Source organism: Notolabrus celidotus, chromosome 6 (genome assembly GCF_009762535.1).
Source record: "Notolabrus celidotus isolate fNotCel1 chromosome 6, fNotCel1.pri, whole genome shotgun sequence".
NCBI classification, from domain to species: domain Eukaryota; kingdom Metazoa; phylum Chordata; class Actinopteri; order Labriformes; family Labridae; genus Notolabrus; species Notolabrus celidotus.
In genome coordinates, this window is record NC_048277.1 from 1,106,080 (window position 1) to 1,132,439 (window position 26,360).

General features: G+C 41.1%; 1 protein-coding gene across 2 annotated transcripts in view; it reads left to right on the forward strand.

The window, feature by feature from the left end:
• The window catches only part of btbd10a (BTB (POZ) domain containing 10a), a 28,091-nt gene continuing 1,731 nt past the window's right edge, over positions 1 to 26,360 (forward strand). Inside the window, exons 1-7 of one of the 2 annotated variants that reach the window (XM_034686095.1) lie at positions 1 to 145; positions 12,187 to 12,437; positions 12,527 to 12,848; positions 14,384 to 14,486; positions 19,509 to 19,629; positions 23,484 to 23,681; positions 24,682 to 24,792. In XM_034686095.1, the coding sequence (XP_034541986.1) occupies positions 24 to 145; positions 12,187 to 12,437; positions 12,527 to 12,848; positions 14,384 to 14,486; positions 19,509 to 19,629; positions 23,484 to 23,681; positions 24,682 to 24,792 (1,228 nt within the window). In that variant the 5' untranslated portion in view covers positions 1 to 23. Of the gene's footprint in view, positions 146 to 2,376; positions 2,713 to 12,186; positions 12,438 to 12,526; positions 12,849 to 14,383; positions 14,487 to 19,508; positions 19,630 to 23,483; positions 23,682 to 24,681; positions 24,793 to 26,360 lie in introns of those variants that run through there. The other variant, XM_034686094.1, reaches the window with a different exon arrangement.

The window sequence follows — 26,360 nt, forward strand, 5'->3', positions numbered from 1 at the left end:
ATAAAGCCTCTGGAAGGCCGGGGATGACCCAGCGATGGCTTCATGATGAATGTTGTGGGAGGGTAGAAGTGGGATGCAGTAGTCTATCAACCAGAGACATCAGAGGTGAAGGAGGATACTGTTTGCACCTGATCACACTATATAGGTAAGAAAGCTGCAGGTGACAGTCCTGCAGGTAATACTGCAATGTAATGTTAATCTGATGTTCTTTAAAAAAAAAACATTTTTTATATGCAACAGTGCAAAGATATAAAAGTGCTCGATATTAAACAGAACATAAAAGAAAAGAAAATGTAGTTTTTGAAAGCAATAATCAAATCAAGTTATCTGGTATAGACTACATTACACATAAAGAATAGGGAAATAAATGACGATCACAGAACAAACATTATTAACATATTACTCAATTAGATTGTCAAGACCGAGAAAAGAGAAAAACACATTGGAAAGAGAAGATAAAGACAAAGATAAAGTCTTATAATCTGATGTTCTTTAGAGGAACAATTAAAATATGTCTCTTTATAACAAGGTCATTGTGCAACATTGGTTATGGGTCTTCTAAACAGATATGAAAGTAAAATTAAAAATTGGCTCCCAAATATCTGACAAATCACATGGTATTTATGGTAAATGCAAAGGGTTTATACATGTTATTTCCCCGTTGTCCTGCAATTACTGGAGCACATGTTTTGCCACAAACATCCATTTTTAATTTATTTTTAAATATTTTTTAAAAACAGTGGGTTGGTAATGTTAGAGTAAAACATGTGATTTATGGGGCACCGTTAGTAAAGTAGTGCACACTGAAAATAACAGCTACATTTCTCCACATTTAGCTCCAAAACGTCATAAAAATGTAGAGTGAATTTTTAACAGACACTGTTTTATCACATTTAGAGGAACATTTGTGATCTTCTTCACATTTAATCTTGTTGTGAAAAATATATTAAGTTGAAGTCATTAATAAATCCAAATGCTAAATCTAAATCTAAATGTTAAATCTGAATGTAAATGTTAAATCTAAATCATAATGTTAAATCTAAATCTAAATGTTGAATCTAAATGTTAAATCTGAATGTTAATGTTAAATCTGAATCCAAATGTTTAATATAAATATAAATGTTAAATCTGAATGTTAATGTTAAATCTGAATCCAAATGTTTAATATAAATATAAATGTTAAATCTTAATGTAAATGTTAAATCTGAATCATAATGTTAAATCTAAATCTAGATGTTGAATCTAAATGTTAAATCTGAATGTTAATGTTAAATCTGAATCCAAATGTTTAATATAAATATAAATGTTAAATATAAATATAAATGTTAAATCTAAATCATAATGTTAAATCTAAATCTAATTGTTGAATCTAAATGTTAAATCTAAATCTAAATGTTAAATATCAATATAAATGTTAAATCTAAATCTAAATGTTGAATCTAAATGTTAAATCTAAATCTAAATGTTAAATATAACTCTAAATATTACATCTAACTCAATGTTAAATCTCTATCTAAATGTTAAATATAAATGTAAGTGTTGGATCTAAATGTTAAATCTGAATGTTAATGTTAAATCTGAATCCAAATGTTTAATATAAATATAAATGTTAAATCTGAATGTAAATGTTAAATCTAAATCATAATGTTAAATCTAAATCTAGATGTTGAATCTAAATGTTAAATCTGAATGTTAATGTTAAATCTGAATCCAAATGTTTAATATAAATATAAATGTTAAATATAAATATAAATGTTAAATATAAATCATAATGTTAAATCTAAATCTAAATGTTGAATCTAAATGTTAAATCTAAATCTAAATGTTAAATATAAATATAAATGTTAAATCTAAATCATAATGTTAAATCTAAATCTAAATGTTGAATCTAAATGTTAAATCTAAATCTAAATGTTAAATATAACTCTAAATATTACATCTAACTCTCAATGTTAAATCTCTATCTAAATGTTAAATATAAATGTAAGTGTTGGATCTAAATATTAAATGTTAAATATAAATGTTTAATATAAATGTTAAATATCAATATAAATCTTAAATATAAATATTAATTTATTTTATGTATTTAACATTTAGATTTATATCTAGCATTTGGATTTAACAATGATTTTAACTTAATTTTTCACAACAAAATTAAAATTGAAGACGATCACATATATTCCTCTAAATGTGATTAAAAAAAGTGTTTTACTAACGGCGGCTCATAGTGATTCCAGTGAAGAGTATAAATATCAAGAATATCTGTCTTTTTGAGACATCTCCTTTTTAAAGAGGACAGCAGAGTCTGTCTTATTACATTTCCGGCTGAGGACCCTGAAGTACCCTGCCTGCACATTGAGCACTGCGAAGTGGGAGTTTACGAGCAGCCCGTGAACGCAGCCTCCCTGTGATTCAGTCCAGCACGCGGCCATTCACAGTTTCAGGTCCCTCCGGTGACTCTGGATGACTGGCCGCTCCGCGTCTCCTGCGTCCTGTAGACACAGTTCAAGGTTCGGGTTGATTGTCCGCGCGGGTGTGAGTCCGGGTCGAGTTTGTGGAACGATGCTGATGAAGTTGGAAAGTAATGAGCGAGGATGCTGAAGCTGCCGGCAAGCCCGCTTTGTTCGGAGGAGCGCAAGGCTTCTGTGCCGCTGTCATCCCGCAGCTCATCCCCTGCTGCTTTGTCTTCACCTGGCCCTCTGATACAGACCGGTAGGTGTGAGTCCACGTCCAGAGCACCGTCCTAGACTGGGCTCCATTTACAGGAGCTTATTGTGTAGGGGGTAGGCTGCTGTTTGAAAGAGATGTGTAATAGCCAAAGGGGAAAAACACGAGTATGTGAGTCTGGATGGACTGACACTTTATACACCAAAGAGCCAACATAGTGATGTTATTTAATGCTCTGTTACTTACTGCTGCTATTCTGTCACCTACATACTATAATAATATTACAAAGCAGATAAATGTCCTATATCATCATCCTAATTTCACTTCCCAGTTTCAGCATCATGTCAGGGATTCTGCCTCAGACTGCAGCACAGAGCAGAGACCCTGCCTGCCTTCGCCCGTCTGTGTGTCTGTGTCAGCAGCCCCTAAATAATAGATGGGACCCTCACCCCTCGGGGCTCTCACCTCATGCTTTTAATAGACTGCTAAGATGCCCTGCGTCTTTGTCTTGAGTTATTGTACGCCGTGAATTTGTTGGAGAACTTGAGTTATCTTTAACATCCTGCCTCTGAGCTCAGGCTGTGAGTGCTTTGGGACATTGACCTGTTTGGGAGGAGAAGAGAGAGATGGTGCTATCAAAGGGGAGGCGCCTTGGACAAGTGAAATGTTAGCCCCCCTCTTGTTCTTGGTCCTGGCGGTGCGATACCTCGGCTTCTGTAGATCTGCCTCGCCACGTGAAAGATGAGAGGAGCTGCCTGCCCTGAGTGAAATCTGCCTCCTCAGTTCCTTTGTTCCCTCACCCGGCTGCTCTGCTCTCTGGCTGCTCGCCTGTTTGGATGGAAGTCCTGCTTTTGTTTTTATTATCCCATCTCTTCTAAGCATTAAAACCTCATTAGGGATCAGACGTAGATTAATGCTCTATCAGGTCCTGGTGTAGGCACAGACAACACAATCACTCATGTCATGTGGAATACATCCAGGTTCTGTACCTTCTCTGAGTACACAGATCTGTGCTCAGCTTCAGTGTGTGTTACAGAGACTGCAGAGGGAAGTCCTCCGTGTGTGTGAACGATGGCTCACCTGAGCACACTGAAGCATGAAGGAGGGAGGTGTGTGTGCCCATCTCTTCCTCTCCTCAGCTGCTATGGTGACCCCTGTCTTCAAGGACACTGAGTCTGCAGCTGTAGTGTGAAGCGGACATATTTAAACAGAAACTACAGACGCTTCATTTGCTCCTTGATTGAATGATTACCTTTCAGAACAACAACAACAACTGCATGCAGTGGTTTTCTGAACAGATGTTAAGTTTGACTTTATACATAATCTTAAGCAGCACAAGACTGACTGAGCATCATCCAACCAAACTCTTCTTTGACCTTGACTGGGTGTGCTCAGGGGCTGGTGAGGATTCTAGGTAACGTGCAGCCATCATCATCACACTGCTTCTTTTTTGTCTATTCACTGGTCTTGCTGCATCTTGGTCTGCTCTGTCTGCAGACAGTTAACCAATCAGGAACTCAATGAGCGAACTGGCCCTCACCTCGCTGTTCATCTTTCTAAGATGTCAGCAAGTATCCGGGGAGGCTCTCTCACTGCTGGCCTCTGAATCTCTGCCAAAGCAGGCATAGCTTGTTAGCCGGACACTTGGAAGCTCCAAATGTTTCCCCGTTCTTGTGTAACATGGAGCGGCCCTCCCTCAGCTTTAAGAATGGATGTTCCCGTGGTTTAGTTTGTTGTGTAAGAGTATAAAAAATTGGATGCTAAATCTGTCCAAATGAGCTGGTCCTGGGCTTAATGCACGATTGCTTTCTTCCTATTTGTCATGTGCCATGCAGAGTCAAAGGCAGGAGTCTGAATCCTCTTTTTTTTTTTATAATTCATATTTTTATTTGTTTTTCAAAAACAAAGAACAATACACTGGTACACCACTTGTACAACATAAATCGACAAACTCACATAAGACTACATAAACTACAACATACAATAATAAATAGACATTAGACAGTAATGTCTAGTGGGGGGGGGGGGGGGGGGGCGCAGTTCATTTACAGAAAATTCAATCATATAACATTCTTTTCCAAAAATTGCCTTATAAAGTTCCAGGGTCCTTCATCTCCACAGTCAAACTCAGATAGGGATGAAGCTGCCCGTTCCATTGACAATAAATCCATAAATTCTTTTAACCAATCGTCGATGTTAAAGCAATTTGGTCTACGTATTTTCCAGTTCATCATAATAATACGCTTCACTGACAAAAAGGCTAGCGTGATGATTCGTTGTATAGGTGTTGAGCGTATGTTTCCTACTCTGGTGCCAAGAAGGCAGACTGTCGGACAGGGTGGTATTTTTACTTTCAAAATAAAACTCAATCTTGCAGTAACCTCGTTCCAGAATCTCCTCACGGAAGGACAGTGCCATAATAGGTGGATCAATGTTCCTGTCTCACCACAGCCATGCCAGCACAAATGTGAGAGGGAATTGTTGATTTTTTTTAATCTGGTTGGCGTGATGTAAGTCCTATACAACATTTTTAATTGAATAATTTTATATCTAACACATTTAGATAAGGCTGTTGTGTTTTTAAGAACAGTCTCCCACTGTACAGTGGTCAGGGATACACCCAAATCTCTCTCCCATTGATGTTTGATGTTTGATAAACTGTCCAAGGAAGCAGTGGAAAATAAACTATATAGATCAGAAACTAATCTTTTCCCTGAAGCAGTCTCCCTCAGTTTGATATCCAACTCACCTTTAAGGCATGTGGAGGTGCTTTTTGAGACAAGTAGCTCAACGATTGATTTTAGTTGTAAGTACGAGAAAAAGTCGGCATTACTCAAGTCAAAATGATTCTTTAATTCATTAAAAGGCACCATTTCACCATCTTTCATTATCTGTCTTAGTTGGTTTATTCCTCTAAGTTGCCATGATTTGTTATTTAGCGTTCTACCACCAGCTGTTAATAGGAGATTGTTCCATAATGGGCATGATGGTAAAGACGACCCATTGCAGGATAAACGCTTCTGACAGATTTTTACAACCTCACAGGAAAACTGGATTAAAGAATTTTCTAGTTTAAAGTTGGTTTTTGGGTGAAACCATAAAGATGCTAGTGACACAGACTTGCTATGTGCAGATAGGATATTTTCCTCGATCCATTTCCAACTGCCTACCTCATTCTTGCATGTGTAGTCTGAATCCTCTTTACGTCACTCTGCTTCTATAAAATGAGAAATAAAAAGAAGTCTGCTTTCTGTCCCCGCCCCCTCCTCCCCCCCCTCCAGTTTTCCATCCCTCTGGTTCCATGGCCTACAGTAGATGGTCATCATCATATTTCCCAGCAGCTCCTCTCAGGAGAGCGGGGCTCGCTTCATTACTGAGACCTGGGTGTGTGACGGCCTTATAAGCTCAGCACTATTGATCACATAGCCTGCTACACTGGTGACATGGAGACATTCATTAGCACAGCAGCAGGGATGTCATTTATCACTTAATGACTGAAGAAGAAGGTTTTAAGAAAGGTTTGGTAACATTTGATCATTTTTAGTCCCTCCAGGAAGTTGCAATATCGCAATCACAACTATCAACGCAAATTCAACCAATCAGCATGGTTTCTGTGAGGCCTTGCAATTTTATACAATCACCGCAACCTTCCTGCAAATTTGACCAATCACCTCAACCTCAGCCTCTGTGTGTCATCGGTTTCATCATCAACTTCACTTCCTTGTGAGCGGTTCACAGAGGAAGACTTGTCCGGCGTGAATAAAGCACATTTAACAACTCCTATTTCTGCCAAAGTTTGTCAGCTTTTCAACAGCAGAACACGCACAGAGAACGGGTGAGAAGAGGGGACAGCAGGCAGGACAAGTGATGACGACGTTGTTATTTATAGATACTCAAATACACTTTAAGTATTAATAAGCTAGAGTTGTATTTATTTACAATGTATTTTTTCTAGTACAACAGTGTTTTCAAAGTAGGGGGGAAATATAAATACAAACACTGAACAAACATTATAAGATAGCACACATACAACATAGCATCTGATGAAAACACAACCTTTTCTTTGTTTTAGGAAAATGATTTGCCCAATTTAGATTTAATGCAATCCATTCAAAAAAAGTTGTGAGAGGATCATGTTTACTACTCAGTTCAAGTTAAATAATGTTGTTTTTAACTGTTTCACTCTATGCCAGTGCAGTATTTCATAAAGTCTGACAGATTAAGATGGAGACTCTCTGTGATGTTACCTGTGTGCAAATAAAGTTTGTTTTGTTCAAGTAGTTGAAATCTCAAGCATTTTTTGGTAAGGCTACCAACAACACTAAAAACAACTGCCAATTATTTAGCATATTTACTTTCCCCTGAGATGTTATTGGGGAAAAAAGCTTAAAAGAAATCACAACTTTCACTTCAATCAATCAATCAATCAATCTTTATTTGTATAGCGCCAAATCACAACAAACGTTATCTCAAGACGCTTTTACAAACAGAGCAGGTCTAGACCACTCTATGTCAAATTATGAACAGAGACCCAACACCAAGACAGGATAAGACTCAGTCTGACCCCACCTTAATCCACCATGAGCATTGCACCTCACAGTATTTAGCTAGTTACAGTGGTGAGGAAAAACTTCCTTTAACAGGCAGAAACCTCGAGCAGAACCAGACTCATGTTAGACAGACATCTGCCTCGACCGAGTTGGGTCTGGAAAGACAGATAGAGGGGAGTAAGAGAGAGCGGTGATAGTGATGAGACGAGTCGTAGAAGCTGTTGCTGCTGGAGTCCAGCACGTCCGTAGCAGCTGGAGTCTGGAACGTCCACAGCAGGAGGACGTCTACGGCAGCTCAGAGGAACCTACGAGACAAGGGAGCTCAGGGACTCCAGAAAGGTCTATGGTTAGTAACTTTAATGGGACAGGGAGAGTTAAAGTAAGTGATGAGGGGGTTGGGGGAAGGGGGTGAGATAGGATCCCAGTGTCAGTGTGCCAGTTCCCCCGGCAGTCTAGGCCTATAGCAGCATGACAAAAGCTGGTCCAAGCCTGATCCAGCTCTAACTATAAGCTTTATCAAAAAGGAAAGTTTTAAGTCTACTCAAAAAGCTGTTGCAAAATCAAGCTTTTTGGGCCGAAACAATCACAAAAAAAACTTGTGTAATCCTGGAGGGACTGCATTTTGCTATAAAACATGAGTATGTCAGAGTGTCTATGTTTATTAAAACCATCTGTTGGGCTCATTGAGTTCTGCAGTTTTTAAGGACAGTCCTGCTTTGGTATTGTGTCAAACGTGACCACCAAAGGAAGCATGTTCTGTGTTCACTCTCTGTTTAAGGTTAAAATGCCTCATGTAGTGTAATTATGGTATATAATGATACGACAATGTAGAATCTTTATTTGTATTACTTATTTTTTGCTGACATGAAACCAGTGCTTACTTTACACAGTCAGACCCCCCTTTGTCTTGAATACTGAGTGTTGGGTTTGGAGTTTATATGTGTGCTATTTAATTTTACAAATGTTTGCTTTGGTCTCAGCAGATGTGTGTCTAACGTGAGTCTGGTCCTGCTGGTAGTACCTAAAGTCTCTAAAAGTAGTATGGGAGGTAGAACCTTCAGTTATCATTGGAATTATTATTGGATTATTGGAATCATCTACCAGTCAGGGTCAGGGTCCGGGAGGCAGACACCCTCTCTACTTTTAAGAGTAGGCTTCAAACTTTCCTTTTTGATAAAGCTTATAGTTAGAGCTGGATCAGGCTTGGACCAGCTCTTAGTTATGCTGCTATAGGCTTAGACTGACACACTGGGATCCTGTCTTTCCCTCTCTCTCCTCTCTCTGCCCGTCTCTTACTTTAACTCTTCCTGTACCATTAAAGTTACTAACCATAGACCTTTCTGGAGTCCCTGAGCTCCCTTGTCTCGTAGGTTCCTCTGGATCTCTGCTGCTGTGGACGTTCCAGACTCCAGCTGCTACAACTACTACTATCCGTCTCACCAATCATCTCTCTCTCTCTTCATCTCCCTCTATTCCTCTCTCCAACACGGTCTCAGCAGATGTGTGTCTAACATGAGTCTGGTCCTGCTGGAGGTTTCTGCCTGTTAAAGGAAGTTTGTCCTTGCCACTGTAACTTGCTAAATGCTGCAAAGTGCTCTGCTCATGGTGGATTAAGATGAGATCAGACTGAGTCCTGTCTGTAAGATGGGACTGGATCTTATCCTGTCTTGATGTTGGGTCTTTGTCGCTAATAGAACATATAGAGGACGGTCTAGACCTCTTCAGATAACGTTTGTTATGTTTGGTGCTATTCAAATAAAGATGGATTGATTGATTTGGGGGGTGCGGGGTGGTTATCATGTTGCCTCACACAGCAAGAAGGTTCCTGGTTCAAATCCCTCACTGTGTGGAGTTTGCGTGTTCTCATCTGTGGGTTCCCTCCGGCTTCTTTCCCACAGTCCAAAAAAGCATTTGAGGTCACTGTAAAGGGTCCATAGGTGTGAGTGGTTGTTTGTCTCTACATGTGAGCCCTGTGATAGGCTGTTGACCTAATCTGGCCAATTGGGATTGGCTCCAGCCCCCAGCGACCCCGGCTGGGAGAAAGCGGTGTAGATCAGGGGTTCCCAAATTTTTCAGGCCGCGACCCCCAAAATATAGGTGCCAAAGACTCTCGACCCCCACTGTCCCTCAAAGTGATTTAATGTGTCTTCATTTAGCTGGTCTGCAGAAAATGACCCTACCTATATGAGCATGTGTCTGTGTTTCCTGTGCTGTTATGAATGAACCTGCTGCTACTGATGCTTTTGATAATTAACTGTTCACTAAGAAAAGGAAGAAAACTCATTACACTTTCTATTTTCAAGGTTTTATTTCTACTACTTTTTAGAACTTTTGTCTTTCAACTTTTTTTATTGCATTTTTTCAGTATTTCTTTGTGGTTAACAAGTTATATATAAGTAATACAAAACCAACAAAGAGATGAAAATAATAATAATAATAATTATTATAATAAAGAAATAATAATTATAAACAGTACAAACAAAAAGGAAGATAAAAATAAGAAAACAAGGTAAATAGACAAAGAGTGTAATTAAACAAAATTAATAATTATAAATATTTTTAGATAACTTTAAAAAAAGAACATCCTGGAAGACATCTCACGACCCCCCAGGGGGTCCCAACCCACACTTTGGGAACCCCTGGTATAGAAAATGGATGGATGGCTTCTTTGGCAGCTAAATGTAGGGGATTTTGTCCGGTGAGCAGTGCTCAGTGTTTTCAGCAGCAGCATCTATCCCTGAGTTCACCTTCAAAGCCAAGACGGAAACAAAACTGGAAACAGGGCTTTTATTTTTAAATCAAAATGTCTCCAAAGTAAAAGAAAAGTTGAAATCTTTTGTTACATTTGAAACAATCCTCCCCATGTTTATTCCTTCTTTTCATAAATTTATAAATTAGATGATCTGTTCTCTTTAAAGTGTATGGAGGATATGTGATAACTGCTCTCTCCAGACTGCTTGTCTGTCTGTAGAAACACAGAGCATCACAGTGAAGCTCTCTGGAAGCATCAGTGTCTCTGGAGCGAGGCGAGTGTTTGTTACCCATCAGTAAAAAATCTCAGATAAAGCAGCTTATGGAGCAAGTAAACAGCTGATGCCATTTCTGTTTGTTGTGCTGTTTCTCCGGGAGTTCAGCTCTCTCAGATTGTTTCACATGGATAAACCCTCTAATGGACGCTAGGCTCTATGTGTGTGTGTGTGTGTCTGTGTGTGTGTGTGTGTGTAGCTGCACGCTGAGCTCTGGTGGATTGGTGTCGGCAACTGTTCCTGCAGCACTCAGCCCCTGTAAAGGTTCACAGAAGTGGACTGCAAACTTTTTTCAGGCTCTCTCCGTCTTCCACAGCTCAGCACGCAAAAAAACAAACCCTTCACCCTCTGAGCGATCTCCGCTGAACTGTGGGAGAGTACAAGTGAGCCCGGAGCAGGGAGAAGTCTCCTCATGCACCACTGCTTTGGTGTGGGCACCATTAGCAGTGTCATCCTGCTCTGTCCTGACACCATGACCGTATCAAACTTTTATGGTGGTTTGGAATTCAAAATGAAAGTGATGCCAAAATAAAGTGTCCCTGGATATCTCCCTGTTCATCATCTGATAGCTGTGATCGGTCTATGCACAGTAAGCTGGGAGTCTGTCTGAGAGCATTGATTTCCTCTTCCATGTCAGGCAGCAGTTTTCCAATGTTGGGGTTGAGGGGTTCCCGTGCCCGAATGGAGTGTTTGCATGGGGGATCAGTTTCCTGTTGTTCATTGGTTTCACACTCAGCGTTTGCTGGGACATGAAGTAGGGCTGGGCAATATTGAAAATGATGTTATCACTAATATTTCATATCAGTCGATATCAATAATTATCACCATAAATATCAAATCATGATTTCATTTAAAGTTAAAGTCAGATTTTTGCTCCTGAGTGAAAGTTGAAGACAGTTTGTTAGTTTGTATCTGGATTTAGTTTCTGATGAACTTCTTGAATCCATCATTTCTGACGGTGCTAACAGGAAGCAGGTCTTTAATGTAAGATGAGATTTTTGTGAAGTTTTAGTTTATAGATTCTTATTTTTCTCAGGTTGAGGTTATTTCCATAATTTGATTTACATTTACAACAAAGATATATCAAACTGTATTCTGTGTATCAGTTTATAGAGGATTGTTTTGAGTTGTGCTCTCCCCTTTAAGATTACTAAGGGTTACAGGCAGAGTGATGTTGTTTCCCACAGTGCAGTGAATGCATCACGGTTATTCAGTGTTCAGTTGTCCTACGGTCGTGGTGGACATTAAACGTGTTCACAGCAGAAGTTGTCTCTGTGCTCTTCCTTTCCCCACATCCTGAAAGTAGATTTAATGAAGTGTATGAAGTTAATAGTTAACACAGAGTCGACTCAGTGTCAGACTAACGACTCTGCTTTGAGCTGCTAGGTTTTCAGTTTTCTTCAGTGTCGCTGTCGCTCGTCTCAGCTGTGTTTACATTCTGCTCCAAATGTCTTTAAGCCCCGCCTACCTCTAACCCTGTGACATGATTGGCTGTTCAATGCAGTGTTCTTCTTCTGTCTAATGTTGGGTGGCGACTAGTGTTTAAGGCTCATTAGCACCCCCTCCATTTTAAGTGGCTTGGGGTGTAATTACAGGTATATTTATATTAAATCTTTATTGAACATTTGCCATATTTATATTGATAAAAATGTATCATGATAATTATCGATATCCAATTATCGCCCAGCACTAACATGACGTCCTGATCTCATTCTCTGATTAAATAGGGTTGAGCACCGGCCACTAAATTAAAATAGAATCCATCAGATTCAGTAGCACAAAGGCTCATGTCCTGACATTTCATACTGTCATCAAAGCCTTTCTAAAGCAAGCAGCAGACCTATTTTTAAGACGTCTCCGGATTTAGAGCCTCAGTGTTCTTTGCAGTGAAATGTAAGACCTGCTGATAACTTTGATTTCCTCTGTGTGCTCTCCTCTTTCAGAGACCAGCAGTGTGGTTTCTCAGTGTTGGACTGTGACCACCACCAGCAGCAGCAGGTCGGCACCATGAGTCTGTATGGGGCCGGCGCCAGTGGCGGCGCCTCTGGGGGCGCGAGAGAAAGAGGTGGAGCAGAACATTACCGGGAGCAGCGGCGGCGCTCCAGCGACCGCTCACGTGACTCCTCCCATGAGAGAGCAGAGAGCCAGCTGACGCCCTGCATCAGGAATGTCACGTCTCCCACCCGGCAGCATGGTGAGGAGGAGAGACCGTGTTGAAGGTTACATCATGTGTGCATGTTTCTACTGAACGCTGACTTCACTTATCCCCTCTCTCTCACACAGACCGTGAGCGCGGCGATGGAGGCTCCTCCTCTAGATCCTCCAGTCCACGCCCTCCCAGGGTTTCTCTTCCCTATTCTCATGTTGGAGGGGCTCTGATCAGTGGACACATACCTCGGGCTCTGGGTCCTTCTGGGGCAGACCACCACTCCAAGACACTGAGCCACGGACTGTGTGACATGATCTATGTGTATGACCTCAGCAGTAAGGAGGGGCATCGCAGTGGACTACGACTTGGCGAGAGAGTCACTCTAATAGTGGATAACACAAGATTTGTGGTCGACCCCGCCATCTTCACAGCTCAGCCTAACACCATGCTGGGCAGGTAAAGACTGAGAGATTCATGTCATGATGCTAAATAACTTCAAACCCCTGTGAGGTATTTGTAACTACTTATAAACAGGACGCCTCTTTTTGACCCACATATGCCAAAAGATGACCTTCAACATGAAATGAGTTCAATGATGTACACTTACATTCAACATCTGCCAGAGGGAGACCGTTCATATCGCACTAAAGAAACCTTATCACAGGTTTCTACAGCAAATATTTACATCAGGAGAGACCTCTGACTGTTAAAGAGAGCAGGATGAAGTCTTTGTCAGGAAACGTTACTGCTGCATGTACAGAACACAATCAGCAGAGATATGAAGCCTGGTTTATTCTACTGCATTTAATCCACACCTCCACTGTAAGCCTGTGTAGCCCTTTTCAAACGCAGAATCATACACGCACAGCGCGACATGCCCCTCCTCCCAAAACGTAACTACTTTGACCTCGGGTCATTTGATAGGTCTGTTGGCAACATTAGCCGTTAATGAGCCGCTCATTAGCCGTACATTAGCCGTAATTAGCCTTAAAATAGCCGTACATCAGCCTTACATTAGCCGTTCATTAGCCATACGTAAGCCGTATTTAGCAGTTCATTAACCATACAATATCCGTACATTAGCCGTAAATTAGCTGCCCATTAGCCGTAAATTAGCAGTACATAAGCCATACATTAGCCATACACAAGCCGTCTTTAGCCATATATTAGCCATTCATTAGCTGTACATTAGTCGTTTATTAGCCGTACATTAGCTGTACTTTAGCTGTTTTTTAGCCGTGCATTAGCTGTACTTTAGCTGTTTTTTAGCCGTGCTTTAGCCGTACGTTAGTCGTTTATTAGCCGTACATTAGCTGTACTTTAGCTGTTTTTTAGCCAGGCTTTAGCCGTACATTAGTCGTTTATTAGCCATACATAAGCCGTATTTAGCAGTTCATTAACCATACAATATCCGTACATTAGCCGTAAATTAGCTGCCCATTAGCCGTAAATTAGCGGTACATAAGCCATACATTAGCCATACATTAGCCATACACAAGCCGTCTTTAGCCATATATTAGCCATTCATTAGCTGTAAATTAGCAGGTCATTAGCCGTTCATTAGCCATACATTAGTCGTTTATTAGCCGTACATTAGCTGTACTTTAGCTGTTTTTTAGCCGTGCTTTAGCCGTACATTAGCCGTTCATTAGCCATACATTAGTCGTTTATTAGCCGTACATTAGCTGTACTTTAGCTGTTTTTTAGCCGTGCTTTAGCTGTTCTTTAGTAGAAAGAATCCATGGTGTCTTGGTTCTCTGATCTCACTCAGTTTGAACAGTTTCCTCTGTTATCGTCCTTTTGAAGCCTGGACTCCATCATCGTTATCACCTCTTCTGTATCACTCCTGAATTGAAGTTGATCAGTGTGTAAAATAAGCACCAACAGACTGCTCTGCTTCAAAGTCCTTTGAATCTATTCTCATGCTCAGTTTGTGTTCCTGTTTGTTGTGATCAGAACTGTTCACGCTGTCATCTCTTCTTTTCTCTCAGGATGTTTGGTTCTGGGCGGGAAAACAACTTCACTCGACCCAATGAGAAAGGAGAGTTTGAGGTAGCTGACGGGATCAGCTCCACTGTGTTCAGAGCCATCCTGGTGAGCATTCAGTTTTTGGTGTCAGCTCAGTCACTGTTAGGACAAATTCCACCAGATCTGTGTCCACTCCGTCTCTGATCCGTCACAGCACCAGATCTGATAGGTTTCTATTCTAGTCGATGTGTTAACTTCCACTGGATCCGCTGCGTTGTTTTCCGGAGCAAGACTTCTATTTTTGCCTGATGTCAACAAACCGTCATGATGAGTTGAGCCAAGCCTGGAGTCAACAGGTCAGAGGTTTTCAGAGGACCAGAAAGACAACATGGATGAGGAGAGGAGGAGGAGAATCCTTGAGTCAGTGAACCTCGGTCACAAGACTCCAGCTATCCGGAGGTCCTGCTCTGTGCTGCGTTCTGAAAACGCAACTGGTGGGTGTTGACGGACGAGAGAGCACGGAGCCGGACCGCAGCGGATCGGAGACGGACCGGACACAGATCTGGTGGAAGTCCCACATGTCCCTGGACCACACTAATCCTCTTTCTGTGTTCTGTTTGAACTCCTCTGTGCTCTGTTTATCTCTCTTTCTCTCCTTTCACTGTCTTTTTATACTCTCACCTTTTCTTCTATCTTCTTGCCTTTCCCCCTCTTGACCTTCTTCTGTTTCTCTGATCTATTTATTCCCTCATCCTTCTCTCCTCCCTCTCTCCTGGGCCCATTCAGCAGTTCAGACCTTGTATGAAACATAGACTGCATCTCTCTGTGTTTTTACTCCCACTCTTCTCCTTCCATCCCTCGGTCACATGTGAGATATTTCTAGATACATACACATCCATCACCTCCTCTTCCTTTCTCTATACCTGTTTCTTTTCTGCAATTCTGTTGGTTCCTCGTCCCTGTAGGTGCTGAGAGGGACGTTCAGCTCAAACTGAAATGAAAGTCCTCCTCCTGATCCTCAGGTTCAGCTAAGTACAGACTCGTGACAGCGCCTGAGAGCGTCGTGTTCAGGTCGAGTCATTATTCTCATGATTTTAACAGACCACTTCCCTACAGTAACCTTCTCTGCACACTTCTCAGTGTTGTCAGTTATCAGTTATTTAAGTTCCTAAAAAGACATTTATCCTGTTTACAAGAAGTATGTAATAATGTCTCAACAAAGCTGTGAGCAACATGAGCAAACTGAGCTGAGATATTTCAGAGACTAACCACTTTCTTCAATCAATCAATCTTAATTTCTATAGCCCCAAATCACAACAAATGTTATCTGAAGACTCTTTTACAAACAGAGCAGGTCTAGACCACTCTATGTCAAATTATGAACAGAGACCCAACACCAAGACAGGATAAGACTCAGTCTGACCCCACCTTAAAGCTAGGGTTGGTAGTCTCGGAAAACCAGCATGAATTTGAATGTAGCTTTTCCTCATGACTCCGTCTAACCCCTCCCCCCCTCCCCTCAAAGCTCCTCCAAAATGACGCCCCCCCCCCGCTCACATGCACGAGCGCCGCTGATTCTCGACCATATGATGGTGACTGATTCAAAACCGGTCCTTACCAAAACATTCTCATAGTGAAAGTTAAAAACACAAACAAACATGGCTGCTGTTAGCACTCACAACTATCATTCTAGCATTATCCAGTTGTCATGGTGACACGATATCAGGAGAAAAGTTATAACACATATATAATACTGTAACAGCTCTACTGTTTGTTAAACGTGTTCAGTGTAGATGTTCTTAATTCCTACAGTGTTGACGGTCAGTGAAGGCATCAGGAGAGGTGTAGAATATGCGAGTGGGAGAGAGGAGAGACAAGAGGAGAAGTTCTTCATTCATTCAAACATTGATTGTTGTTTTGTTGGTTGGCGTGGTAACGGCCGACAGTGACCGGTTATTAAAACTCAACGTGTTCACCAATCAGCTCGTCATCACTACAGCGTCCGGACGGACGATACAGTACATCTACATTTCTGTAGGACTTACTGAACGTCATTAATTATTCTGCTTGTTGGTGAGAGCTTTTTAGACTCTGATCCGGACTACAGTCCTGAGCAAAGCACCTCATCAGGTCAGAGGGGACAGGCCCGAGGACGAGCGAGAGGGGCAGTAAATAGAGTCAGGGGAAGCAGAGGCAGGAGACGGGGACTCAGAGGAGTGCACACCAGGGAAATGTATGTGCAGGAGGAGGGCAGAACGGCTGGACGGGATTTGATTGGTTTAAAATTTGGGGAGCCAAAAAACGGTGATTGGTTGGTGTTTTCCCAGGTTTACTCCGGCTGTAGATAGCAGCTTTTTTTTCACTCTTTTTTAGGAACACATTATGTATTGATTACCATCAGGACATAAAGATCATTTTAACCAGTATGACAAAAAGTGGATCTAAATCTGACTACCAACCCCAGCTTTAATCCACCATGAGCATTGCACCTCACAGTATTTAGCTAGTTACAGAGGAGAGGACAAACTTCCTTTAACAGGCAGAAACCTCGAGCAGAACCAGACTCATGTTAGACAGCCATCTGCCTCGACCGAGTTGGGTCTGGAAAGAGGGTTAGAGGAGAATAAGAGAGAGAGGGAGCGGTGATAGTGATGAGACGAGTAGTAGAAGCTGTTGCCGCTGGAGTCCAGCACGTCCGTATCAGCTGGAGTCCAGATCGTCCACAGCAGGGGGACGTCTACGGCAGCTCAGAGGAACCTACGAGACAAGGGAGCTCAGGGACTCCAGAAAGGTCTATGGTTAGTAACTTTAATGGGACAGGGAGAGTTAAAGTAAGTGATGAGGCTCTACCTCCAATACTACTTTTTGAAAGGCCCTTTCCTCTGGGTCTTTCAATCATATCTGACTTTCCCAGAGTTCCTCTGGAGCCAGCATGGTTTAGAAACTCACTGTCATCATAGTCGGCCACCTCCGTCACCATGTGCTGTAATGCTATGCTGCTAGATCTGAGGACTGGAAGTATGTCCATTGAGGACTAATCTCAGAACCTATCGTCACTCATGGTCTGATGACGAGAGGCGAGGTCTCTGGGACTGTTGAAGCCAGTTGTTACAAACACGACTTAAAGTCAGGACTACCTTTTCCTCGCTGTGTTTACACCTACAACGTAAATGTTGTTTCCTGGTCGATTACATGTCCTGAGGTAACGCCCATGCACCTGTTGCAGGTACTGGTAGCTCTCAGTTCATCAGCAGACACACAGAAGCTTAAAAAAGGGACCTGACTTCTTGGATTTATTTGCAGTTTGCAGGTCTTAAGTTTGTGTCAGATTTATCCTCAAGAGGAGAAAACAAGTTGAAAATGTTGATTTGTTTAACAGAGGCAGGGTTAGAAGTCTGACTGATGATGAGCTAACACAGTGTAGAACATTTAGTTTCTCCAGTGTAAAGTTTCTTGAACTGTCCTCACATGAAGGCGTCTGTTTGTGGAGGTTGTTAAATACTCGTCACATTACTGCAGTGTTGTTAACTCCTCAGTGAGGACAGTAGGTAGTGGCTGTCCTAAAAGTCCCTAGAAGTCGATAAATGACGTCATCATTTAATTTGCATAATTGTAATTATAATGGATGAATAACGTTGAGGGAGAGACAAAAAAAGATTAAAAAACACCCTCAATATGTTTAGAACTACACTTAGGAGCCTCCAACAAATCAAAGTAAACATTACATTTTTCAACCAGAACATGTTCAACATGTTTATTGTTTACAATCTACATGAACTATCTGAAGGACCATAAAGAGACAGGAGGCGGGATCAGCCAGCGGTGTCTTCGTACATGTGTGAGACATTAACAGTCTGGATGCTGAGGGGTGAACGCCTCCTGCTCTGAATGCAGCTAGGAGGGACTCACAGCAGCATCCACTGCTTGTTGAGTAAGAACGATACATGCTTTCACATCAGTCTCTAAAGTCTCCATTAACACAACAGAAAAAGTCACTAGATTTGTCGCGAGTGGCTTTTTTGAAAAAGAGTCACTAGAGGGGTCTGAAAACTCTCTAAATATAGAGACAAAGTCACTAAGTTGGCCACACTGCGTTCCTGCAGGTGGGAGCTGGGATGTCACTGCAGCAGTGTGCTTTTGGTCTTCACACAGACTGTTTCTCCTGCCTGCTGAAACCTGATTGGTTAATTACACTCAGACTATAGATGCACTACAAATGACAACCAGAACACTTTCTATGTTAAATAATCCAGACCCTGTGTGAGAGTCTGTAAAGAGAGAGCTGTCTGATGGACAAACTGTGATGACTCCTCTACCTCCTCAGGTAGAAACATGTCACTATCTCTCAGCCAATCAAATCAGCTGTCGGATTTATCCCTCTGATTCTTGGATGAATACTTCTGTGAGCGTTAGTTGGCAGTTTTTTGTGGACATGCTGCTTCAGAGAGTGTTTGAGGCGAGTGTAACACCCTCCGTTCAGCGCTGCTCTGAGGGCTCAGCGCTGCTCTAATAATCAGTGCTTGGTTGCAGTCATGGCAGAATGGATTATAGCATGGGCACGTCTTTGTCTGCATTAAACACAAGCAGAGGAGACACGAGAGTGGGAGCACTGCAGAGCTCTGTGTGTGTGTGTGTGTGTGTGTGTGTGTGTGTGTGTGTGTGTGTGTGTGTGTGTGTGTGTGTGTGTGTGTGTGTGAGTGTGAGCAGGACCTGCGGAGGGGAACAGACGCTGTCACTGTCTCCTGTCTCCTCGGCTCACAGACAGCAGGGGGACAGAAAGTGGAGCAGGGAGGGAAAGTGACGTTGTTAGCTTTTGCTTTCATCAGCCTCTCCTCTTAGTCTCTCTCTCTCTCTGGCACGCTCTCTCTCTCTCTCTCTCTCTCACGCTCTCTCTCTCTCTCTCTTCAGATATCTGCTGGTTTTACTTTTGTTGCTGTTCGCTCTCCATCCCTCCCCCTCCTCTTCCACATCCATCTCTCTTTCCCTCTCTCTGCTGCTGCCTGTGTGAGCAAAGCAGCATCAATAATGGCGTCTTGTTTTTTCTCCCATGCTTGTGTGTGTTGTGTGTGTACGTGAACACCCGCCATTCTGCCTGTGTCTCCTGTGTGTGTGTGTGTGTGTGTGTGTGTGTGCTGCTGAAAATGGCAGGATTACTACAAGTCAGGGATAATCCGCTGCCCTGACGGCGTTTCTATTCCCGAGCTGAGGGAGGCATGTGACTACCTCTGTATCTCCTTCAACTACAGCACCATCAAGTGCCGAGACCTCAGTGAGTACGCCACACTGCACACTGCACACTGACTGTGTGGAGCTGCAGGCTGATGTAGTTGCTGGACTTTTGGTGAGTGTGGAGCACTGATTGTTTGTATTCTTGCGTGGATCCGAGCGGAGGATACGCTCTCTGTTTTAGCAGCGTGATGTGAGCATTGTGATGTTTGACAGCTCCTCAGATAGAGCAGGATTACACGCTGTAGTAGTGACAGTGCGACTGATTGATACACTACACTGAGTGCAGCTTCAGACTGAACTCCAGGCGTCAGAGAGCACGTTAGGAAGCTGGCGTGGTGACAGCTGAGGGACGTTGTTCGCAGGAACTCTGATTGACGCACCTGTGACATCAAACTGTTACCTGTGCATACCACGGAGTCAGCGACGCACATCAGTATGTGTGTGAGAGCGTGTTGTATCTGTGTTATTATGAGCCTGCTGCTGCTTGTTTGTGTCTCTGAGTGTGTGGGAGGGGGAGGAGCTTCAGCTCACAGGCTGCTGCTGCTGCTGAGTGTGTGTGTTGTGTTCTAAGTAGGTCATGATTAGCTGTGAGATTTAATGCTTGTTACGTGGGCACATAACCAGCTAAGATAAGCAGATCCATCATGTGCTTTTAAAGGTCATTGCTTTGTAGCTTTGACTTGTGTTTTTCATTATTGGTGAACTATTTCTCCCTGCCTGCCTTTAACACCAGCTCTGTCAACATGGACGTCTATCATGTGCCTGCTCTACATTCAGCCCAGTGCTTTAGTTCATGTCGTTGAAGCAGCTCCACTAACTTAATATTTTGATGCAGCAACACCTCAGTCTTATTCACTGTCAGTTAAGTTTAGAGGAGACAACACAAAGTAATGACTTCAACAGGTGAAACACTGCCCAGAAGGAAGACTCTCATCAAGTGTCAGTCTGCGTAAACACAGCCCAGAAACTCAATCAATCAATCAATCAATCAATCTTTATTTGTATCGCGCCAAATCACAACAAACGTTATCTCAAGAGTCTTTTACAAACAGAGCAGGTCTAGACCACTCTATGTCAAATTATGAACAGAGACCCAACACCAAGACAGGATAAGACTCAGTCTGACCCCACCTTAATCCACCATGAGCATTGCACCTCACAGTATTTAGCTAGTTACAGTGGAGAGGACAAACTTCCTTTAACAGGCAGAAACCTCGAGCAGAACCAGACTCATGTTAGACAGACATCTGCCTCGACCGAGTTGGGTCTGGAAAGAGGGATAGAGGAGAATAAGAGAGAGAGGGAGCAGTGATAGTGATGAGACGAGTAGTAGTAGCTGTTGACGCTGGAGTCCAGCACGTCTGTATCAGCTGGAGTCTGGAACGTCCACAGCAGGAGGATGTCTACAGCAGCTCAGATGAACCTACGAGACAAGGGAGCTCAGGGACTCCAGAAAGGTCTATGGTTAGTAACTTTAATGGGACAGGGAGAGTTAAAGTAAGTGATGAGGGGGGTTGGGGGGAAGGGGGTGAGATAGGATCCCAGTGTGTCAGTGTGTCAGTTCCCCCAGCAGTCTATGCCTATAGCAGCATAACTAAGAGCTGGTCCAAGCCTGATCCAGCTCTAACTATAAGCTTAATCAAAAAGGAAAGTTTTAAGTCTACTCTTAAAAGTAGAGAGGGTGTCTGCCTCCCGGACCCTGACTGGTAGATGATTCCAAAGGAGAAGGGCCTGATAACTGAAGGCTCTACCTCCCATACAACTTTTTGGAAGGCCCTTTCTTCTGGGTCTTTCAATCATATCTGACTTTCCCAGAGTTCCTCTGGAGCCAGCATGGTTTAGAAACCCACTGTCAGCATAGCCAGCCACCATGTGCTGTAATGCTATGCTGCTAGATCTGAGGACTGGAAGTATGTCCATTGAGGACTAATCTCAGAACCCATCGTCAGTCATGGTCTGATGACGAGAGGCAAGGTCTCTGGGACTGTTGAAGCCAGTTGTTACAAACACGACTTGGAGTCAGGACTACCTTTTCCTCGCTGTATTTACACCTACAACGTAAACATAGTTTCCTGGTCCATTACATGTCCTGAGGTAACGCCCATGCACCTGTTTCAGGTATTGGTAGCTCTCAGTTCATCAGCAGACACACAAGACGCTTAAAAAAAGGATCTGACTTCTTGGATTTATTTGCAGTTTGCAGGTCTTAATTTTGCTGAAATAACATCATGATAAAACTGTAGAGGTGTCAGATTTATCCTCAAGAGGAGAAAACGACTCCAGAAAGGTCTATGGTTAGTAACTTTAATGGGACAGGGAGAGTTAAAGTAAGTGATGGGGGGTGAGATAGGATCCCAATGTGTCAGTGTGTCAGTGTGTCAGTTCTCTCAGCAGTCTAAGCCTATAGCAGCATTCTGAAGAACATGAAGACACAATATGGTCCGACTCAGAACCTTGTGTTCTGACACAAGCATCATCAATCTGAGGATGTCAACACTCAGGGATCAGTGTTTCTGCTGGCTGAGACTAGAATCATAAAAAGGATTCAAGAGTTACAGAAGAAAATGAAATCAAATAACATGAAGATGGTGTGTTTAAGTGCAATGGATAAACACAGCCTCACCACCACACAGCCTTTTTGTGCGTGTATCCTAATCTGTAAGTTATATACATTTCTGTCCTCCACATGACGTGTTGACGCCATTCTTCCTTTACAGTGGAGTTTCTATATCTACTTATGAGCTGGAGATGTGAAGTGTAGCTCTCCTTTCCTCCTTGATACGTTCACGCTCTGGTTTCATCAGCAGACATGAGTGTGCTTCAGACACTAGATGAACAGAGTGTGGTCATGAGACCAGTACAGTATTTAGTATGGATGTAAGGATATATCACAAGACGGTAAAAATAGATACAAATAAGAGTGGATTAAAATCGATTCAACAACATTTATATCTGGATATTATTATTAAACAGTAGAGGGCGCTATCTGCATTTCACTCCGCTTGTTCAGCATCATGAAGTCTCTTGTCTGCTCTCTTGTCACTCACTGAGTTGATCATAACAGACATGGAGGCAGCAGGTGAAGACCGAGCAGGTCAGGATGCACCTTTGTGTTTCCAGTCTGAGGTACGGCAGCATTTTGTCTTTCCCTGATATTCCTGAAGAACAACATGTCAATTCACAGCCAGGAGCAGAAGCTGCTCTTTAGTTGATTTAAAGAGATTGACCTGATGTGTTTGAATATTTCATACTTTCATTTGGGAGTCGTTCACTTTACATTTCTCTAGAATTGTTCTGAATGTTCCAACAAGGTATTTTTGTACGCTCAGTTTGAGTTTTTTTACAAGGTGCTGAAAAAAAGTGTGCAGTGATTTTATTTGAGTTCCAACACACCTTCAAAATGAAAAAGGATGACTTTGTTTACAAAGAAATATAAGAGAACAAATATATATCCCAACTGTCCATATCTGAGGACTGAAATCAAATAATAGTTATTAAAGTTTAGAGTTCAATCCAGTTTTCTTGACAAATGTTAGAGAATCGTATCGTGAACCAAAAATCAGGATTTGAATCGAATCATGTATCCTTACATCCCCAGTTGTTTATTGTTGCCCTTTAAATGTTTGTGATTTCTTTGTGTGGACTGTGTTTAAACCTCGTCAGCATGTCTCTTATTTCTGTCTCTAGAGGAAGAGAAACACAGATGACTTGTTGTTGTGTGATCTGAAACAGATGCAGGGATTAGTAGGAGTTCTTTTTGAAGGATAAATGTGTCAACCTAGTGATGCTGGGTGACTATCATAACATTTCAAATCAAGACAATAATCCAGCAGTGTCTTCCTCCTCCTCCTCCTCCTCCTCCTCCTCACATGTGTCTCTCTGGCTCTTGCACAGGCGCCCTGATGCACGAGCTATCCAACGACGGGGCCCGGCGTCAGTTCGAGTGTTACCTGGAGGAGATGGTGCTGCCTCTGATGGTGGCCAGCGCTCAGAGCGGGGAGAGAGAGTGTCACGTGGTGGTGCTGACTGATGATGACGTGGTGGACTGGGATGAAGAGTACCCTCCACAGATGGGAGAGGAGTATTCTCAGAGTGAGTGGATGCTGCTGCTGTGTCAGGTTACAAAGTGTGTGTGTGTGTGTGTGTGTTTCTGAGGCACGGTGCCCAGATGTTGTTGTACACACGTTGTGCACTAGGTGACTTATTCCTTCATTGCAGCACACACACTCACACACTCACACACACACACACACACACACACACACACACACACACACACACACACACACACACACACACACACACACACACACACACACACACACACTCACTCACTGTGACTTACTTTAGTCCTTACATGCTCAAGAAGTGAGGACTCACGGAGAAATTCCACCAGATCCATGTCCGGTCCGTCTCTGAACCGTCACAGCACTGGATCTGATCGGTTTCTATTCTAGTCAATGTGTTAACTTCCACTGGATCCGCTCCGTTGCGTTCCTGCTGCATCTCTGATCCAGCAGGTCGGAGTCCTCCGGATCAGATACACAAGACTTCTATTTTTGCTGGATGCCGGAGCACGACGCATCAATCTCAACAGAGCAGATGGAGCGGGACAGGAAGTCAGGTTTCACCAAAACAAAATGAAAACATCCGGTTAATTTTCAGAATAAAACACTCTGTGTTATCACCAGATCGTATTTCACTTAACTACAACAACAAACCAAAGTCATGATGAGCGGAGCCAGGCCTGGAGTCAACAGGTCAGAGGTTTTCAGAGGACCAGAAAGACAACATGGATGAGGAGAGGAGGAGGAGAATCCTTGATTCAGTGATTACTGCAGGAAAACCTCAGTCACATGACTCCAGCTGTCCGGAGGTCCTGCTCCGTGGTCTGTTCGGAAAACGCAACCGGTGGGTGTTGACGGATGAGAGAGCACGGAGCTGGACCGCAGCGGATCGGAGACGGACCGGACACGGATCTGGTGGAAGTTCCGTGTAATGGATGACCTTGTCTTTGATTGGTTTTGCTTACAATGTGTAAGTCTGTCTCTTAAAGGTGTGAACGTTGGTTTGTTGTTCTCTTCCTCAACAGTCATCTACAGCACCAAACTGTACCGCTTCTTCAAGTACATCGAGAACCGAGACGTGGCCAAGTCCGTGCTGAAGGACCGAGGACTGAAGAAGATCCGACTGGGAATAGAAGGTACGGGGTTTATGAAGTCTTTAAAGCTCCGTTCTGGATCCAGAACTGCTCCTGCTGCTCCCTTAATAAACAATCTGACACTTCATAAGAATATGCACCAACTGGGAGACCTACTGTCAACAACTTTACACCTTCATGTGGATACATGTTGGTCTCAGTGTTTGTAGCATCACTGAACATTCTGAGGTAAAATACAAAGACAAACAGGAAGTCATTGGAAGCATTTTCACTTGTTAAAGAGAAACTCTGGAACGTTCCTCAGAGCTGAAGAGGAAAACCTTTAACAATAGTAATAACAATAATGATAATGATAATAATAATAATAATAATAATAATAATAATAATAATAATAATAATAATAATAATAATACAAATAATACAAATAATAATAATACAAATAATAATGATAATAATAATAATAATACAAATACAAATAATAATAATAATAATAATAATAATACAAATAATAATAATAATAATAATAGTACAAATAATAATAACAATAATAATAACAATAATAATAATAATAATAATACAAATAATACAAATAATAATAATAATAATATTAAGAATAATAATAATACAACTAATAATAATAATAATAATAATACAAATAATAATAATAATAATAATAATAATAATAAAATGAATTATTCTAATAATTATTATAATAATAATAAGAGGAAAACAAAGGTAAAACAAAACAAACTAACAAAGAAAAACAATTTATTTTTATTAAAAAAGATAGAGCAGAAACAACTGATAAAAAGTAAGCAATTAAAGAGGGAGAAAAAAAAATAATAATAGGAAAGTAAATCAATATATTATATCAATAATGGTAATGAAACAGATATGGCTGAATGAAAGTTTCCAAATATTAATTTCAAGGGGTTAATATTAAATACAATAAATAAATAAATAAATTAATTAATTAATTAATAAGTAGATAATAATATATATATATTCATGTATAAAAATAAATAAATAAGTAGATAATAATAATAAATATATATAAACATGTATAAAAATGAAAAAGTTAGTAGATAATAATTATCATAATATATATAAACATATATAACCATGAATAAATAAATAAATAAATAAGTAAGTAGATAATAATAATAATAATAATAATAATATTTATAAAAATGTATAAAATAAATAAATAAATAAGCAAGTAGATAATAATAAATATAAAAACATGTATAAACATGAACAAATAAATAAATGAATAAATAAGTAAATAATAATAATAATAATAATATTTATAAAAATGTATAAAATAAGTAAGTAGATAATAATAATAATAATCATATTTATAAAAATGTATACAAATAAATAAATAAGTTAATAATAATAATAATAATAATAATAATAATAATAATAATGATAATAATAATAATAATAATAATGATAATAATAATAATAATAATATTTATAAAAATGTTAAAAATGAATAAATAAATAACTAGATAATAATAAATATATAAACATGTATAAACATGAATAAATAAACACTAAGTTGTGAGGGTTAATGTTTGTGTGGGGGGGCTGAGGGGGCTTTTTTC